At 53.8% G+C, this 19,594-nt stretch overlaps 2 protein-coding genes across 5 annotated transcripts in view; one reads left to right on the top strand and one right to left on the bottom strand.

The window, feature by feature from the left end:
* Positions 1–13,485, top strand: part of BRD3 (bromodomain containing 3) — a 46,100-nt gene extending 32,615 nt beyond the window's left edge. For all 3 annotated transcript variants that reach the window (XM_069540737.1, XM_060013843.1, XM_060013842.1), the window contains exon 12: positions 13,317–13,485. In XM_069540737.1, coding sequence (XP_069396838.1) covers positions 13,317–13,471 — 155 coding nt within the window. In that variant the 3' untranslated portion in view covers positions 13,472–13,485. The remainder of the gene's footprint in view (positions 1–13,316) is intronic.
* Positions 3,904–6,484, bottom strand: BRD3OS (BRD3 opposite strand). Of its 2 annotated transcripts, none has more exons than XM_060013853.1 (3): positions 6,382–6,484; positions 6,033–6,077; positions 3,904–5,694 (listed from the first exon to the last, which is right to left on the bottom strand). In XM_060013853.1, exon 3 carries the CDS (start codon positions 5,084–5,086, stop codon positions 4,832–4,834), a length of 255 nt encoding a protein of 84 aa, XP_059869836.1. In that variant the 5' UTR covers positions 5,087–5,694; positions 6,033–6,077; positions 6,382–6,484; the 3' UTR covers positions 3,904–4,831. The 2 variants fall into 2 exon arrangements, with proteins under 2 accessions (XP_059869836.1, XP_059869837.1); XM_060013854.1 differs by having other exon boundaries at positions 6,377–6,477.
* Positions 13,486–19,594: the final 6,109 nt, after the last annotated feature.

The raw sequence follows: 19,594 nt of genomic DNA, 5'->3' as shown, positions 1-19,594 counted from the left end.
CAAAAGAAACACATTAAAAAAAAAAAGTGGCAGAGACGCAGGCCTTTTAAATGGTTTGAAGGGGAGCCCCAGACCCTGCTGGCCGGCGGGCCTCTCACCTCCAGGTGCTACGGCCTGCTGTCCCCGTGCCGGTGCTCGATCGCGTCTGTGTGCGCTTGCTCTCCTCTCGGGGCTGCTGGGGGTTTTGTTCTTGTTCTTTTTCGTGTGTGTATGAAATTTGGAGACTTACAGGTGTAGACGACTTCCAGCTGCAGCACATTCTGATTTTTTATTTCGTTTGTTTAGTTCTTTTGTATTCACTTCTGGTCTCTCTTAGGACTGTTTTAAAAGACTTCAATTTAGGGAACCCCAGTTATATAATATAAACTTTGTAATCTGAGAGAAGAAAAATGTATAGTAAATCTAAGTCTTGATTTTTAACTTTCTATTGTAAAAAAAAATAATAATAATATACAGAGTTTAACAGAAGGTTATGTTTTGGTTTTGTTTTCTCCAGAGGCTGCCATACGGCCTTTGAGTGCAGGGATGCCCCGTCCACACTGCCTGCCTACGCTCTGACCATTGTGGCTTTGGCCAGGAATGCAAGGGCCCCCGGATGGGGCACCCCTCACCCCCCCCACCTCCAGGAGAGGGGCGTGGCCCCCGCTGCCCCACGCGGTCTTCCAGCCAGCCGCCAGCAGTGGCGGCACGGGGCTCCCTGCTCACGCATTTTCCAGTTAGCACAGACGTGACCGCGATAGTCTCTCTCCCCGTGAGACTTTACTGAGGGGGGTGCTGGGGGTGGAGCCGCGGGTGGCCTGGCCTCTTGTCTGGTGGCGAGTTCTTTCTGCCAGCACTTCTGGATGGATCGGGAGACTAGTCGTTGGTATCCTAACGGGCGGTGGTTTCTAAAAATCCTAAAGTCGACTTGGATGCCACTAGCGCTTATGGCTAGAGGACACCTCTGATGGGTATAGACTCTGACGAGGCGATGGGTGGTGGATTGCCATTTTTCTGACTGCTGGCGATTCTGACCTTTGGGTGAGTTTTGAGCCAGTCTGTTCAAGTTTTTTCATTACGTTTTGTTTGTAATAAAAATATAAATGAATTTTAGACTTGCCATTTTTCAAAGGTGTTTTCTAAGCAGATCTTTAATGGAGTAAACCACCTGTGGCTTGAAGGAATTACGACAGGATGGAAGGTCCTGAAGCAGGATCTCACGGGCAGAATGCAGCAGGCACGCATCTGAGTAACAAACAGACCCCAGCTGGGGGGCCTGGAGGTGCTGGGGGCTCCCGTGGGGCGCCCCTCCAGCCGCGAGCGAGCGGGGAGGGTCACCTGCGCCAGCCACTCAGCGGGGGCCATCGGGCCCTAGAGCTGAGCACAGCGGGAGCATTTCCTTACCTGCTGGTTCCGTGTTGGGAGCGATGTGGAGTCTCAAGCCACCTGTGCTCCTTTCCTCTGAAAGATCTGCTGGCTTTGACGCTGCCGGAGGGCTTAGTCCGTGCTGAGCGGTTGTAGTTCATTGGCTTTTTTAAGGCTTTCTGTCCAGACTTCAAAACTGATTTCAGAGTTTTGGGGGGACCCTCTCCACCCCCTCACCGCCCCCCTCCCCGAGGTCAGCCTGTGGGTGTTCGCCATTTCCATTTCTCTGCGTTGGGCAAGCGGAGTTCCAGTGCCGAGAACTGGAGGGCAGCCTGTCGAGGCTTAGGGCCTGTGTTCGGTGGGTAGGCCTCGTGCAGGGCACGGAAATGGCTGTGAGACAGTCCTCGTGATCCCTGGGGGTCGAGGGGGTGGCTTGGGCTGTTAACTGAATTCCAGAGATGCTTGCTCACTCATCTTGCTTACAAACTGTTAAGATACGTTTTTCTTCTGTGTTTGTTCTTTGGTTTTAGTTCTTTTGCAACATTCACATCTTTGACAGTTTGGGGGGGGGAACACCGCCCACGATAAAAGATCTGTTACACCTGGTGTAGCGCTGTTCCCTAATGCTGGCATAACCCTTCCAGGAGGTTTTTCTTTTATATTTAAAATGTTACTTTTCTGTATGATGTGCATGCAAGTTTACCGTAACTTTTCTTAAACTTTTTAGTGCCGTTTCTAGTATATTCCTGTAAATGTCAGTTACTGAAAATGAGTCCAGTGTAAGTAGTTTTAGCTTGTTTATTGCAATGCTGGCCTCAACACAACAGAATAAAAGTGGTAGAAAGTACTCTTTGATGTTTCTGGTAATCATGGACCCTTCTCCTGGGGCATTTGTTTTGTTTTCATAATAAAAGAAAAAAAAAAAGAGGTGCCTCATCCTGTGCTTTCTGGGCTCCCAGCTCTCCCCTTGCTGGCGTGTGACGACGGGGGGAGTCCCTCCTTTTGACATCCCGTAGCTCCCGGCAGGAATACCCAGAGCATCCCAGAGGGTCTTGAAGAGCTCAGTGGCTCTGGTCCACAGCCTGGGTGGGGTGGCTCCGGGATTTAGGGAGTGTCTTCTGTCACCTTTTCAGGTCAGCAGCTCTGTGGATGGGCCGCCCCCCTCCATGACCCACAGGTTCGGTTGCCTCGGTTCCCGCCTGCTCGGTCATCCATCCTCTGTCCCCGCTGTGCCCTCAGTCTGCACTGAGGTGCTTTCCGGGACCAGAGGCATCAAACGCTCGTCCGCTGGCCCAACGGACGTTTCCAGGAAACCACGTTGAGACGTTGTGCGCGCTGAGGTTTCGTCCACAGTGGAGGTGGCAGCAAGGAATGAAGGAGGTAGCGAGACAAATGCCAAGTCCTGACGCCGTTTTCCAAACAGTCACAGCTGTTGGAACCGAGCCTTGCAGTGACGTCCCGGGAGAAGGCTCTGCCCGAGTCCAGGCCCGAGGCCCCCCTCCCCTGTATTCCCTTGCCCCCCATCACCCAGACTGAGCTCCCCGAGGACGGGGACTGAGCACGTCCGCCGCGGCATCCCCAGCCCCAGCCGGGAGGGCAAGCCGCCCAGGCGTCCCCAGGGCAGACGTGGCCTCCCCGCTCGCTAAGCAGCTTAGCGCCAGCTGTGTGCGAGCGGCCCAGGGCACGTCGGTCACCTGCACACCCGACCAGTGCAGACGGCGGCCGGGGCCCGTGCTTGCTTTCCCGGCCACCGCCTCTGTGCTTGTGGCTGAGCCAACCACGGCCCGTTTCTAGGTTAGTCTGAGGGGCAGCGAGCGTGCAGCACAGAGGCATTCCAGCTAAGTCAGAAGTTTGCCGCCTTCCCAAACCGAACTGAAGTCGAAGGAGCGCGGAGATGCCGACAAGGCCTGTCTACTGGGGAGTTCCAGTGTCAGGGCGCCTGGACAGGCGAGCCCCTACTGCAGAGTCCTTCCTGACTGTGTCGACGAGACAGGCTTCCCTCTTCGCCTCGGGGAGGTGCCTAAGGAAATCTGCCTTCCAGCCTCCCCACCTGAGGCAGTAAGCCAGCCGAGGCTCCCTGTGCAAGGACCAGGCCTCTGGCTGGACACGTGACGTAGGGGGAGAGCAGTCCGACCCAGCAGCTCCCTTCTGGTTGCTGTCTGCTAAGCAGCTTGCACGCCTGCACGAGGAGGCACGCAAGGGGAAGCCCAGGACGTGCCGTGTGCATGGGCAGCCAGAAGGTCTCTGCCCACCTGTGGGCTCACGGGAGCGCTGCCAGCAGGCCGCTGGAAGCATGACGTAACCGCCCCGTCTGTACAGCTGAGCAAAACGTCACAGAACCAGGTGTTGCGTGGTGCGGGACGCCACCTCCGGAACCTCGGCACACGCGTGCGCCGAGCTGCTGACAGCCGCTGCCTCTCGGGAGGGCGCTTCGTGCGTTTCTGCACTGGGGCTTTTAGCAATCGTTAGATGTTACTGTTGTTAAAAAAAAAAACAAACCTGAAAGCCAAGTTAGGATATTAGGAGCAAACAGATCAAAATAAGGAGTGAGGAAGGAAGGCGGCTCCTAAAGGAGATTTATTTAGAAAAGAAAACTCAGCTTTGACGAAAGACACGTCCACGTTTGCCTCGCCACACAGACCTTACTTACAGCAGACAGCAGATCCTTTAAAAATGACTCATAAGCTGCCCACACAGGTGGGCGAGGCTGCTTGTGTGTGGTCACGGCCCACGCACATCAGACACTGCAGGTGGCCGGGAGGTGCAGCCTCGGAGTCGAGGCTGAACTACTGTCCGCTGAGGACCTGCCTATTTCAGCCCTGTGATTAAATTTGAAATCACTGTTAGCAACTTTATGTAACTTAGTAATTTGGGGGTTTCCTTAATGTTTTGGGGATGCCTTTGCCCCACAAACCTCCAGCATCAGGAAGCTAACGTAGGAGCCGTCACAGTGCCTCACACGCAGTGATCATTTTGGTTACTAGACTCAAAACTCAAGTGCCACAAAGTCCCTGCTGAAATGCTGCTGCCGATGACCATTTAGGGTGAATCCATCTTGGTCCCGCACATCGTGGTCCCGCACGTGGATCTGCGACCCGACATGATGCCAATTCCTTCACCTTTTTCTAGATCTGACCCACTCTTTACCAGGCAGAAGGGAAACCTAAAGGACAGCCTGTAAGAATGTGAAGAGGTGGTCTGTAACCGGGGTGTCCCTCCCGCTTGACTTCTTCGGAAGCACGACCAAAACAGCATCTGGCCGGGCCCCGGACCTGGCCGGTGCCTACAGCGCCTGCAAGACCAGAATGGAGTCCAGGAGCCCAGACCACCCATCAGCCCGACTGCGAATGGGCCGGGGCGCCATCTCTGGGATTTTGGGGTTCTTCTACCACAGCTCAACCTTCACGTTCACTGTTCAGGATCTCCCAGTAAGGACTAGGGATCAGCAAGGCGGCTGGGTGCCTGGGCCCAGGCTTTCACACCAGAATTACATAACAGAGCAAAACTTGGATTGCCCCGTGTCCCGGGAGATGTCCAGCTTGTTTTTGTCCCGGACGAGGATGGCCTCATTTCCGTACTGTGAGTACCACGTGCTTCGGCTCCTGCTTAGGTACGTCCCGGGCGGCACAGATGCCAACTTCTGCTGCTGCTGTTGCCAGATGAGCAGGGAGGTGTCCCGGTACCGGAGCCGGGCGTAGCCTTCGGACAGGGCTTTCTCTGCCAGCGGGACGCGGCCGCTCATCACTGGCCAGAACCTCCCCTCTCCTGGGCTCCTGAGCAGGAGGCCTCTGAGCCCGTGCTTTGCGCTAAATGCACTAATGAACCGGTATTTCAGCTGCTGGGTTTTGAGGATTCCTTCTTTAACCTACCGGTACAAATGAGACATTCAGGCCATTTACAGGCCACACCCTTGTGAGGGTTCTCTGCGAGGAAACTTGAGAGGCGCCTCCGAGCATTCTGAAAAGACACTTAAGAACCATACGTGAGTCGGCAAGCAGGTCAGCAGTGCCCTGGCCGCAGCGTTTCCTGGTGACGGCTGTGTGCACTGCATTAGGTGTGCAGTTGACAAGGGACGAGGCGCCCACCTCAGGGGGGACTTGTGTCTGCAGCGATTCTGACACCACGACGTGGACCACTAAATTTGCAAAGGTATACCTGGTGTCCCGAATGAAAGGACATTGTACAACTAGACAGAACCTGACAGCAGCTCCTGTAACTGCCCGCTCACGATCTGTGCTCGGGTCGACTTTCGGCACAGCAGAGGCGTTCCGATCCCTGCCAGGGATTTGGAACCAGCATTTGTTCACTGCTCTTTATCTGGCTGGTCTCCAGCTCCTCTCCAAGGTGACGCTACAAAGAAATGAACATGCTGTCAGGTGTTGGGGAGAAAAGGGCCCCAGCAGAAATGGCAGGTTATATGGCACAGAATCGTCCTTAACTCTTGGCATCAGAGCGTTAAACCAAGCTACCGATCGACACATTCCAGGATTTCATTTGCTCTCTGGTGACGCGGTGAGCCTGGGTTTAAGAGGTAGACCTGTGCCTCACCCTAGTTCTCTTATTAACTAAGGGGACGATCCTGGGGAGGCCACTTGTTGGAGCGTTAGTGTCTAGATCTGCGAAATAAGTCCTAAGAACTTGACGGGGCACAGAAGTGACCTGCCCATGCTGGGGACGCTGGTACTCACCCAGCCACCAGCGCCTTCTTTCTGCTCCAAGCATCAGGGAGGCCCCTGGACCAGAAAGAAAAATGACGTCAGGGGAAAACCGAACGGGAGCATCCACAACACCCCCGCCCCACGCCGCCCCTGCCCGTGCTTTCCCAGCCATGCAAGTTCGCTTTTCCTTCTGTGCGGCCCGCGCCCCCATCGCCCTGCCCAGTCATCACTGCCGGCTGCCGCTGAGCCCCCAACGCCCGGGCCGGCCCGCACCCAGGACGCACCCAGGGCGCGTCCCCATTGCCTCCCCGGCATCCCGGGTCCCGCCTGGCCCGGCCCGCGCCCAGCGTCCCCCTACCGCCCGCCCCCGTCACCTGACCCGCGCCCCCCGTCGTCGCCGCCCCGGCCGCCCGCGCCGTGGGGCCTCGGCGGCGAGCGGGTCGCGGGGCCGGGCGCCTCGGGTGGGGCGGCGCCAGTTGGCTGCGTGTCCGCGTCGCTATGGCAGCGCCGCAGGCATGCCGAGCCGAGCGCCGAGGCCGGTAGGCGGGCGCCACGAGCCGGAGCCATCGATGGCTCCGCGGGGCGGGGGCGGGGGGCGGGGTCTCCCGCTGGGGGTGGGGCAGCTGCGGGAGCCATGTGACCATTATTGTAGGTCGTAGCATGGTGTAGGTCGTAGCTTTGTGTTGCTGTTTGCGTCTGCTCTTGCCACTTCTGCCACTGCTGTTGCTACTGCTATTAGCATTCTTACCCCTAATAATCTATAGCGTTGTTTTTAATAATTTCATGTTGTCCCGGGCGTACGTACTCTCTGAAAACCACGTGTCCCACTAACCCATGTCACCCAGCCGGGCCAGGTCCCCATTCTGCCATGAAAATTAGGTCTGTTTCCTTCCGCACCCACCTCCAAATCCTTTTGCAATAATACTCTCGTTTGGTATCTGTCCCTTTCCTTACTGAACTTTCATTTTTACGGTTTCCCCTAACGGTAATTCAGGAAGTCGACGACATAAGAGACATTCAAGCACACTGAACCCACCACTGTAGAATGCACATTCTCTACAAGGACACAGAACATCTCCAAAAATTGACCACATGCCAGTCCATGAATCAGTTTCGATACATTTCAAAGCACTTAAATCCTAGGCGGAAAGGGTCACAGGAAACATAGTCTATAAAACAACAATAAAAAGATACTAGAAGAAAACCCCTATATATGATTACTTTAAAACATATTCTCGAGCCCACCCAGGGATACCAAAAAAAAAAAAAATTCTAAATTCCTCATGGGTCAAAGAGAAGTTCACAGTACAAATTTTAAACTATTTTAATTGAATGATGATAAAAATACAATATATCAAAACTTGTGAGATGCAGTTCAAAATCATGCCTGGAGGGAAGTTTATTGTCTTAAATGCATATACAAGAAAATATACACGTGATGGTGTGTTTGTGGGCTATATGGAAACTCTCAGTATTGTCTTTGCAATTTTTCTGTAAATCTAAAACTGTCCTAAATTAAAATGTAAAAGCTTATTTTTAAAATGAGTGAAAAGGAAAGTCACAGAGGTGAGAAGAAACTGGCAATATGTTTAGTTGATGAGGGACTTAGTCAGGGTCCAGCTGGAAGACAGAAATCACACCAATGATTTGACCAGAGAGAGATAAATAGAAGGGATTGTTCATTAGGTACAAAGTTGTTAACTAGGTAACTTTCAGGTTAAAATAAAGACCTCCAAAGTATCTCAAGGGTGGTAACCACAGGAAGCAAAAGGGCCAAAGAGAAGAGGGTGGAATTGTGAACATTAGAAACTCAGAGGAGGGACACCAAAGAGCTGAAACGCAGACTTTTGACGAGGGGGTGCTGGCAGCTGGAGCTGGTGTCTCTGCACCAAGAATAGGGTACCAGTAGGGCAGGGACCCAGACCCCGAGGATGGGGGGGATCCCAAATAGAGGAAATACAAAGTCCCACCAATCGAGGGCTCCTTTTCCGGGTTAGGTTAATTACTTTTCCTATCAGTCTCCTTCTGTCTGAATATTCTTTTACCTGAAACTAAATTGCAAAGTTAACTTCCAACAAAACTGTACTGAAAGTCATAAGGGAAGTGAGGAAATAAAAGAAGAGCTAGATACAAATACATACGTACTTAACAGGCAGGGGGAAATACGGAGAGTTGTTACCGTCCTTGTTTCTGTAACAGTCAGATGGGTTTTCCTTTGCCCTCAGCAAGATCTCAGCTGGTCGAGGTTTCTTTAGCTAGTGGGGTGACTTATACCTTCATTCCTGAAGGGCACAAACCCTCAATTATCCTGCTATCTATCTATCTATCTGTCTATCTGTCTATCTATCCAATCCATCTATCCATCCATCCATCTATCTAACCATCTATCTATCTATCTATCTGTCTATCTATCTATCAATCAATCCATCCATCCATCTACCTATCTAACCGTACATCCATCTGTCTGTCTGTCCGCCCTTCCATCCATCCATCCGTCCATCCATCCATCGTCTTTGGTGGCTGCAGCTTTCCATGAACTTTGCTCTGGGTGGTAGAAATACTAAAATGTACCAGGAAGAATCCCCTGGGTTCTAAACATAGTTCTTCCTGCCCTCAACCTCAACGTGAAGCAACAACTCACTTTCTCCATCACCCCAGTTGGGAAGGTAACCCACTTCTCAGTGTTTTGATTCAGTGGTATCAGGAGCCCCTGATTTCCAAGTGGCAGTCTCATCTTCCAAATCAAAGAAGCCATTGATGTGCTCCCTGGTGAGCCCATTCCTCTCTCTAGAACCAAGCCTTGCAAGTCATCAGAAGCTCAAAGACGTGGGGCAGAATTAACACTGACATGAGGCATCATTGGAAGGCCTCTCCCACCTCCACCCTCTGGTTCCCAGGCGCCTGTGGTCTGGCTTTGGGGAAGACAGCACCGTATATTTTTCTGTGGCTCAAAGCATTCACGGTGAAGTTCCCAATGGGTGCTTCACCCCCGTCCTCAGGAGGCCACTCTGCTCTCTGCTAGGGGGGCGCTCTGGGTGATGGGCACATATAAAGCCAGTGGCTTCCACGAGCAAGGGCCTATAGTTGCCCTTCTTTTTCTCAGCAACGAGGTCCCTGCGCAGAATACTGCTGTGGGAATGGTGTGATGGTCAGCGAGTCCCTCCCTAAGTCTGTGGATGGGGGTGCTGGCAGGAAAAGCAAGTCCAGAATCCGTGTCTATTCCAGCAAGACTGCATCTCTGTCCCCTCCATGATGGATGAGTCCATGTAGTAAATGTGCCACCACTTGGCTGGCTGGATCCCCGGGTAATGATGCCATACTGGGGGCTCAGCGTTGGCTGGCAGTGGTGGTGGGCAGGGCGGCTTCGGTGGTGGAGCTTGCATTGTCATCCACGTAGCGCCTCCATCGCTCCCTCCAAGATCAGTTTGCACACGGGTGCATCAAATAAGCAATGCACCGGCTCGATGAAGGGGCTGAAGACCTCCACAGAGTGGTCCCTGTTTCCAGCTGTTATTGAGAGTCTCCTCTGCATTGGACGGGCCTCGGAGACATCTGTCCACCTGGGATACAGATATTGTCACAGTCTGCGTCCTTTCTAAGAAGTCCATCCGGTGCCTCTTCCCCAGAGCTTGCTGTCACCCAGCTCCCAATCCTTTTCTTTCCAAGCCCTTAACCATCCAGCCAAACCAGTAGCAACTGCTTGAGAATCATTGTAGATCTATGCGATGGAAGGCGATCCAGTAATTTAAAAGAAAATGAAGGACTGATACATGTTTCAATATGGATGAATCTTGCAAACATTATGCAAGGCGAAAGGAGCCGGTTACCAAAGACCACTGTATGACTCCACTGATAGGAAATGTCCGGGACAGGGAAACCTGTAGAGACAGAAAGTAGGTTAGTGGTTGCCTACGGCTGGATTAGAGATTGGGAGAGAATGGAGGGTAACAGCCGCTACGTATGCGGTTGCTTTTTTTTTTGCCATTCCCATTTTTATTTTGGGCTGTGTTGGGTCTGCATTGCGGTGCGTGGGCTTCTCAATGAGGTGGCTTCTCTCTTTGCAGAGCACGGACTCTAGGCGCTCAGGCTTCAGTAGTTGTGGCGCATGAGCTCTAGAGTGCAGGCTCAGTAGTTGTGGCACAAGGGCTTCGTTGCTCTGCAGAATGTGGGATCTTCCCGGACCAGGGATCGAACCCGTGTCCCCTGCATTGGCAGGCAGATTCTTAAGCACTGTGCCAGCAGGGAAGTCCCTGGGGTTGCTTTTAAAGAGGCTAAAATGTTCTAAAATTAGATTGGGTGATGGTCGCATGATCATCTGACCATACTAAAAAACTCTGAATTGTACACCTTCAGCGGGTGAATTGCATAGTACGTGAACTCTATCACAATAAGCTGCTTTTAAAAGAAGAATCATAACTTTCTCAAGACGTCAGCAAAAATGGTGGAATAGGAAATCCAGATTCTGCCCCTTCACAAAGGAAAGGAAAAAATAGGCAAAAATTGTCACAATAAACTTTTCTGCAACTTGGGAAATTAACCAAAGGCTTGCAGGAACCCAGGAACACTTTTTCTTTTCTCTTAAGACTGATTTTTGATACAAACAGCAAACTTTGTGGTGTTTTCATTTATCCTACCCCTGATTTCCCACAAAGATTTTAAGAGCATCACCCTAGCTGTCAGCTCTGCCAGCTGGGTCTGTGCGGGCGGAGAAAGTACAAAACAAGAAGTCTTGACTCCCAAGCTCCTAGGCAGGAGTCACACTCGACAACAAACACGAGCCTCAAACAGGAGATGTTCAGCGACAGACACAGCTACAGTCATGGGAGAAAAGGAATAACTCAGAGGCTGGAGCCAAGACCTGCGAGGAATCATCCCTTGAGCCTCAAGGAAGTGGTAAAATGCCCAGGGGCTTCCCTGGTGGCGCAGTGGTTAAGAGTCCGCCTGCCAATGCAGGGGACACGGGTTCGAGCCCTGGGCCGGGAAGATCCCACATGCCGTGGAGCAACTAAGCCCGTGCGCCACAACTACTGAGCCCACGTGCCACAACTACTGAAGCCCACGCGCCTAGAGCCCGAGCTCCACAACAAGAGAAGTCACTGCAATGAGAAGCCCGCACGGTGCAAAGAAGAGTAGCCCCTGCTCACCGCAACTAGAGAAAAGCCCACGTGCAGCAAGGAAGACCCAATACACCCACAAATAAACAAACAAACAAACAAATAAATAAAAAATTTTTAAATGCCCAGAAATTTAGAAAGGTTATGGACTTGGGGCTGTGGTTTGTGTCCCCACCCCCAGCGCCGGCTTCCCTCTTTCTGAGGGAGCATCTAGGGTGGTTACTTACGCCCACGCCGCCTTTGCACATTGGGTGTGTAGGAAGGGATGGATCCCTGGCCTTTTAGTCCGTAAGGCTTTAGATGGACTCTGCACGATGAGCTGTACCTGCAGAGATGCCCCTGTGCAGCCTCATCTGCACCTGGATCTGATTTAGATGCCAAGAGCATGAGGCCATAATTGATGAGGCTTTGGGGCAAAGTCTTGGGAGGGGTGAGTTTATTCTTCACGTTCAAGAATTACAAACAGTTCATGGCCAGAGGATGGACTGTAATAGGCTTAAACATGTCCACACATTCCTTGATGCCCCTCTCTTCAAAAATGGAGCCTAATCCTTCCCGCTTGACGCTTGGCTGGCCTCGGTGACTCCTTCATGATGAACAGTACGTGGCAGAAGTGACGGTGCCTGACTCCTGAGGCTGGGTCCACAGATGGTGGTACAGCTTCCCCGCCCCCCACCCCCAGCCCCGGCTCTCTGTGTTGGAAGAGTTGCTCATAGAAGTCGGCTGCCAGGCTGTGTGGAAGCCCAAGCCACACGGAGAGACCTCTCATGGGTGTTCTAGCCAACAGCTTGAGGTCCTAACTGACCGCCAGCCTTCCATGTGACTCCAGCCAGCCCCAGGCCCTGTGACACCGGAGAGGCCTCGAGCCAGAGCCACCAAGCCAAGCCAGCCAACCCCCAAACCGTGAGAGATCACGATAAATAACCGTTGTTAAGCCACTAGGTTTGTTCTTCAGCCATAGAGATGTCCCAGGAGTTGGCGTTAATCCAGAGCCCGCCTCTAGTAATCCCCCGAAGACCTGGTATTTCCTTTTCCTTGGGGCATGCCACTTGGGTGAAGGGCCACAGCTGCCTTTGCAGAAGGTCCAGAGAAAGATCTACAGCACGTTCTTCTGTCTGTGCTGCAGGGTCCTCCCTCCAGGGACCTGGCCTCCTCGTCAGTCATGAGCTGTGGATCGGCAAACCGGTGTCGAGTCTTGAAACTGGGAAGAGGCCATCAATCTCCACTTTGGCAACTGAAGTCAGGTTCTGGGTCACCAGACCTGGCGTTTTCCCGCTCTAGGGATCAAGCAACATTGTAGTGGGCAACTTCGTTCCTAGGGACATGACCCTCAATTATACTGGTAGAGCTTACTGATTACATTAGCCCCTCTTGTCCTGTTCAGGAACTGGGCTCACCTTGGCTTTGGGAATTAATGCTGCCACTTAGTCTGTGCCACTCTGGGACCCCAGGATCTCTGAAATCAGGGAGCCCAGGGATTCCCACCATCACGTGGTGGGAATGTGTAGGACTGTAGGACATGGCTGTAGGACATGGCTAGCTCAGCTGCCCCTCACCAATGCAGTCCTCAGTGCCTTAGCAGAGGGAGTGTTCCCTGGGACCTCTGGGGAGATATAGTCGGTGGGGGAGGGGAGGTGGGCAGGTGGCATTCCTCTGTCCCCAAGCCTTCTGATTCCTTCTGTTTCACACCAGTGAAGTTCTGGCATTTCAATCTCATTAAACACAGTCCACAGTCCAATTTCTGTCCATTTCACTTCAAGCTGCAAGAGCTACACAATTAAATCCAGAATCGCCGATAAGGACGCGCTTATGAGTACACATGGCCCGATCCAGGGTTATGTTCTGTCTTCCTTGGTCTAACGCTCTCGGAATCCATCCCCACACAGATTGTTCTGGTTTCTGCCAATCTCTATGTGAGAAATCTTTCCGTTCTTTTAGTGTAGAAGCTATTTCCTCTTGGATCGGTCTTGGTACTTGACCCTGGAGCGTGCTGAGATCTGAACCTAGCTATGGATCTAGTGCAACAAGGGTGTCCGGGGTGGGTTTTGAGGAGAAACATCATTTCCTTCTAAGACAGTTTCCCCAGGTGAGGTTATTACAGTGCTTTCGAGTCATGTCCCCTGGCAAGACAGGCTCAGAGTGGCGGGGGGATTGGAGCTTCTCAGTTTCCTCTGAGTCTAACCAGATGTCCCTTTCCAAGTTTCAGGGTCCCACGCCTTCCCAGCCAATGTCACACGCTCACAAGACAGACCTGGCGAGGCTGGGGACTCAACACGTGTTGTCATTCTGCAACCCACGGAATGCAATTTGGTGTCTGAAATTCAGCGATACTGGCCTGGTGGCTGCAAGAAATAAATTCCTTTAGGACTGTTGTGGAGACTCCATGGTTTTCTTGACCATGACCTGAGCTGAGGCTTCAAAGTCCTGAGATTTCCTTTCTTTGTGAAAGCCTGTTTCCTAGGGCTCAGAAACAGCCATCCCACACCACAGTCCTGGGGCCACCACTGCTGTCATACGGTCAAGGGTATCGGTGCCCCTGAGACACCTTCTCTGTCCACCAGCATCACCGCAGGGAGTAGTTTGCTTAATGGCGATGCCACGGCTGGCCTGGGGTCACCAGAATCCCACTTCTCAATCGTGAGGAGCTCGTTGCCCCGTCCAAGCTCAAGCCCGTGACCAACCCACTCCCCAAACTCCACATTTGAAAGTCGGCTTCCTGAGACCCTGCCTGGTACCAATTCAGGTATCCGTCAAGGTCCCACAAGGAAACAGAAACCACGCCAGTTCTTTGAATAAAGAAACTTTAAAATAAAAAATTGCTGGGGACGTCCCTGGCGGTACAGTGGTTAGGACTCCACCCTTTCACTGCCGAGGGCGCGGGTTCAGTCCCTGGTTGGGAAACTAAGATCTCACTAGCCACGCGGCGCAGCCCAAAAATAAAATAAATACATAAATAAAATTAAAAGCATAAAGAAGCGTTGATAGTGTAAAGCCGTCAACCAGATCACTGAACGCATTGAACTCTAAGCATGGGGAAGGCAGCAACTGCTGGAAGCGACCCTCCCCCCATCCTGCCCCCGGCTAAGGACTGAGGGAACAGAGCTCAGAGGCGGCCGCGGGGAGCTCTGTGGAGGGGGCGGTGCTGGTTCTGGAGGAGCGGCCTCCTGGGCCCAGACCCGGACCCGGACCCAGATGGGTGAGGAGGGGCTGGTGGTGCTGTCCCGAGGCCGGAGGCTGGCCCTGCAAAATTGCTGCTGCCGGGGCGAAGAATCAGGGCTGGGGCTGCCTCATCAACTCTTGGGTTACCCTGAAATACAGTTCATACAGGAAAGGCAGAATAAATACTTCATTCTTTCTTTACCTATCAGTTTTCAGAATAATGTGTCAGTGCTCTATCAACTTCCAAAGGGTTTTTTTTTAAATAAAATTTATTAATTTATTTTTATTTTTGGCTGTGTTGGGTCTTCGTTGCTGTGCGCGGGCTTTCTCTAGTTGCGGCGAGCGGGGGCTACTCTTGGTCGTGGTGCGCGGGCTTCTCATTGCGGTGGCTTCTCTTGTTGCGGAGCACGGGCTCTAGGTGCGTGGGCTTCAGTAGTTGCAGCACGCGGGCTCAGTAGTTGTGGTGCGTGGGCTCTAGAGCGCAGGCTCAGTAGTTGTGGCACACGGGCTTAGTTGCTCTGAGGCATGTGGGATCTTGCTGGACCAGGGCTCGAACCCGTGTCCCCTGCATTGGCAGGCGGATTCTTAACTACTGCGCCACCAGGGAAGTCTCACCAAAAGGATTTTTTTTAAGTCAGGGATTTAAAAAAATATTATCAATATGACATCATGAATTTGAATGGATGTGATGTCTTTCAGTGAATGGCCTGATTGTGTTTGAGTCTCAGGATTTTCTATGCCTGGCCAGTAGGAAATCAAGTTGTCGGCGGGCCCCTTCGGTCTAGAAGCTCTGGGGAGAGAGTGCGTCCCAGGCCTCTCTGCGAGCTCCTGGTGGCCGCCGGCATGCTGGCTTGCGTGGTTTGTGACTGCGCCCCCCCGCGTCGTCCCCCCCGCCCCCGTCCGCTTCTTCCTGTGTCTCTCCGCTGGGTACCTCTAATAAGGACACTTGTCATTGGATTTAGCTAATCCGGGATGATCTCATCTCAAGATAGCTCATTACAGCTGCAAAAATCTGTTTTCCAAATAAGGTCACAATTCACAGATTTCAGGGGTTCGATGTGACAGCCCTTCCTGGGGCCCCCCATTCAACCCACTGCAAACCCTAACACGGAAACGGGTGCAGGGAAGATGGAGGGAATCTAGGATTGGTTATTTGGCCAGGCTGTGGCTAAAAGCGGTGAAAACACAGCTTTCTTAGGAGATGGGACAGAAGGGGCCGCACGGCTGAGTAGACCGTTTCCTGTGGTACCCTGAAGTGACAGGCCCAGGGGAAGGCTCTGGAGGACCATGGAATGGTGCCCGAAAAAGAAGCGAATGGCTACGGTGTGGGATACTTTTTAAATGGCTCGTCAAAAAAGAGAATGAAAAGCTAAGATTCCTCCATTTTAGTCCCAGATGCAGACTGATAGCCAAGGATGCCGTCGGCCGGAAGCGGAGGGGTGATATCTCAGGAGGCAGAGGCCGGGCGGTTTTCAGGCTGGGCGATGGCTAGCCTTTAAGGGGGGAATGGCCACTCTGCATGGGCAGAAGAGGACCGCATGATCATTCAGAATGAATACTGCAACGCCAGGATCCCCTACGAGCCACCTCTGGGCCAGCCTCAGAGATCTGAAGGTTTTCCGGGAGCAGGCCGATTCTGCAGCGACCGGGATTCTAACCGATTCAGGACAGGATGATTGACTTCTCCCTAAAGGCAGTATTTTCTTCTGATGTCTCTGTCACAGAAGCTTTACAGGGCGTGTCCCCCTAGAACGGTGGTTCTCATACTTGCTCAAGTGTTGCCCAGAGGCTCCGGAGGGAGCATGGGTAGACGAGCTCCCCGTGAGCTGACTCAGGTGTCCCCATCCCTCCATCTCGTGGCACTGCCTCTGCATCAGGGCCGTGATCCTGGTCCAGGACACTTGCTGGCTGGAGCCTTCCCGGGAGCTTCACCGCTTTTCCTGCCTTGCAGCTCTGGGGGATAATGTCCCCTTATACCATGTCCTTTTTTTTGTTTTGTTTTGTTTTGCGGTACGCGGGCCTCTCACCGCCGTGGCCTCTTCCGTTGCGGAGCACAGGCTCCGGACGCGCAGGCTCGGCGGCCATGGCTCACGGGCCCAGCCGCTCCGCGGCATGTGGGATCCTCCCGGACCGGGGCACGAACCCGCGTCCCCTGCATCGGCAGGCAGACTCCCAACCGCTGCGCCACCAGGGAAGCCCGCCACGTCCTTTTATGTGCTGCTCCAGCTTACACACTTTGCCTCCAGTGGGCGATTAATCACTCAGCCGTTTGCTGACTTTCTCCGATGCACTCACAGCTGTGCCTGTGACAGCCGATGTTTCCGAGGTTCCACTAATTACTCTCCCCTCACCATTCAGACGTCTGAGGTACTGCGATCCAGTACCTTCTGTTGTGTAGGCATCCCGCCCCAGTTCACCACTGAGGAAAGTTCTAACAATCACTGCCCCGTACCAGGCACTCTCCGTACTCCGCTCTCCATTGGCAGTGGGGTTCCTGCCGCTAGCTGCCTGAGGCCAGCCAGTCCATAACAGCGGCTCGGGTCTGCTTCCTGGGGCCCCTCCACACACCCAGGGTTGGGAGTGGGGGTCGGGGAGCAGGAAGGATCTGGGCTTCAGGGGAACAGCAGGGTCTGTTTTGCCTGGAAGGAAAGGCAGGGGGGGTGGCTAGGAAGTCATCGGGCCATTTCTGGACCCCGGCTTGGGGGTCCTACTGGCCCCTCTCTGGCCAGGGCGACAGGAAGAGCAGAGCACAGCCAGGCCGGGCATGGCATCTATTGGCAAAGACCTGTCACGCCGGCAACTGCAAAGAAAATCAACGTGTGGCCCCTGGAAGCCAAGGTGAGGGGGGTTCATGACGTCACAGGCTGCCGAGGCAGGGTGGACCTTGAGAACTTTGACCTGCATCTGGACCCTGGAGGGATGGTGGAAAGGAGATCTAGGGCCAAAGGCAGGAGAGAAGGTGGGTGAGCGGAACACCATAACCAGGTGCCTGGTGAGACTCAAGTTACAGTGTGAGATGGCAGCGCTCTGTCCTGGGGGACATGCCGGTACCCAGGGACGGACCCTTGTTCAGGCGGCAGTGGCTGAGAGTGCGAGCAGGGCAACATCGGGGACAGCGGGGCATGGGAGGACGAGGCCAGCTGGGCCACGCTCTGAGCCAAGGTCCAGGTGGTAGAAATGGCCTGTGTCCTGCAGGGGCTGGTACCTGGCGGGGGGCTGGGGAGGGCACCCCATAGCACCCCCCGCCCCGTGTGGCAGAGGCACTGGGATCCCCAGGTGGGCTGCGTTCTGGGCATTGGGACAATTCAGGGAAGTGGAGGCCCGTCACTGGAGGGAAGCCCTGACTTCCTGAGTCAAAGCAAGTGAGGCATGAAGCTACTGGCTGGGAAAACACACGAGCTGGGACTGCCTTTGACCGCGAGCCGGCGCAGGGTCAGGCCTGTCCTGAGTGCTGTGTGCGCATCGATCTCATTGACTCAAGCAGCGCAGCCTCTGCCCTGGGTTCACCGTCGTACCCACTTCACAGACGAGGAGACTGAGTCTCAGACACATATATCGCTTTTGCCAAAGGGCACAGAGTGGCTGCATGGAACTCGGGAGGCCTCCCTCGTGGCCTTTCTCTCTGAGGGAGCCTCCTAGCCCTCCAGCTCAAGCACATGAGAAACGCTAGAGAGGTGAGACCTCGGGGTTCTCCCTAGGGGCTTCAAGTCTCAGGAGGTCCCTCTATGGCCCTCTCCCGCCCCAGCTCTGCCGTGTGCCCAGGGTGGGGTCTGTGAGGGGCACCTCCTACTGAGCCTGGCCTTCTGGCTGCAGGGTTGGGCCATAATCTTCTCCCACTAGTTGGAGCCAAGAAACCTGCAAAGGCCCCTCGTAGGGAAGCCCCTCCTGATCCTGCAGGTCCCCCAAGTGCTGAGCCCACTTGGGGGGCCTGCAGGATCACTCAGTCACAGGGACCTCTACTGGGGTAGCGGCATCACCACATTACATCAGGATGAAGCATGGGAGTGTGTGTTGGGGGTGGATGGGGGCTCACTATGTCAGTGGGGGGACTGAGCTCTGCTCAGACAAACAACACGTTGACCTCTGGGACCCGTGGGACATCCCTGGGAGGCAGGAGGCCTTGGTGCAGCCTCTGTAGCCCCCACCTGAGACCTCTGTCTTGACTGTGATAATCCTGGGCCAGCTTCATTTCCCCACCAAGGGGCAAGCTTTGTGCAGGGCGGGTACTCAGAAGTGTTTTCTGGTTGGATGTGGGGGGAATGGTTGGGTGAGTGGTTGGGGGTTGGATGGTTGGATGGGTAGATGGATGGGTAGATAGATGGATGGATGGATGAATGGGTGGACGGGTGGATGGATGGATGGATAGACGGATGGATGGGTGGGTGGATGGATGGATGGGTGGGTGGATGGATGGATGGGTGGGTGGATGGATGGATGGGTGGATGGGTGGGTGGATGGGTGGATGAATGGAATGGATGGGTGGAAAAATGGATGGATGAATGGATGGATGGATGGATGTGTGGGTGGATGGATGGAAGGATGGGTGGATGGATGGATGGATGGATGGATGGGTGGATGGATGGATGGTTGGATGATTGGGTGGATAGGTGGATGGATGGATGGGTGGATGGGTGGATGGATGGATGGATAGACGGATGGATGGGTGGGTGGATGGATGGATGGGTGGGTGGATGGATGGACGGGTGGATGGGTGGGTGGATGGGTGGATGAATGGAATGGATGGGTGGAAAAATGGATGGATGAATGGATGGATGGATGGATGGGTGGGTGGATGGATGGAAGGATGGGTGGATGGGTGGATGGATGGATGGATGGATGGGTGGATGGATGGATGGATGGGTGGGTGGATGGGTGGAAGGATGGGTGGATGGGTGGATGAAGGAATGAATTCATGCCAGGCACTGTGTTGGATGCAGGCAGGACACAGGGAGGTGAGACCACAGGCTGGGCCCAGAGGAGGCCACCGTCCATCCCACTCCCAGCAGATGTCTCCAAGCAAAACACTGAGGGACACTGAGAAGGCAGGAGATGGTCCCTGAAGGAAGAGATGGCTGAGATGGGTTGTAGGAAACACACACATTTTCTGAGTGGACCAGGCTCCTGTGAGCCCGTGGCTGGAGCCAGCTCTAGTTAAGGAGCAGGCAGTTCAGAATTGCAGGTACATGAAGGATGAAGATGGGGTAAGGGGTGGAGGTTAGGAAGTGGCACGGGTTAGACTGAGGGGACTGTGATGGGGCGCAGGCGACTCCAAAATCATGCCTAGGAGGCTGTGCTCAGAGGGCTGTGGGAGCCAAGGGC

Source organism: Delphinus delphis, chromosome 6, assembly GCF_949987515.2.
Source record: "Delphinus delphis chromosome 6, mDelDel1.2, whole genome shotgun sequence".
Lineage (NCBI taxonomy): Eukaryota > Metazoa > Chordata > Mammalia > Artiodactyla > Delphinidae > Delphinus > Delphinus delphis.
The sequence above is the reverse complement of the archived record's forward strand: the minus strand, read 5'-3'. Positions and strand labels throughout refer to the sequence as shown.

Bases quoted from the DNA above. Each gene is read 5' to 3' on its own strand.
- BRD3OS (XM_060013853.1), bottom strand. From the start codon at position 5,086: ATGAGCGGCCGCGTCCCGCTGGCAGAGAAAGCCCTGTCCGAAGGCTAC.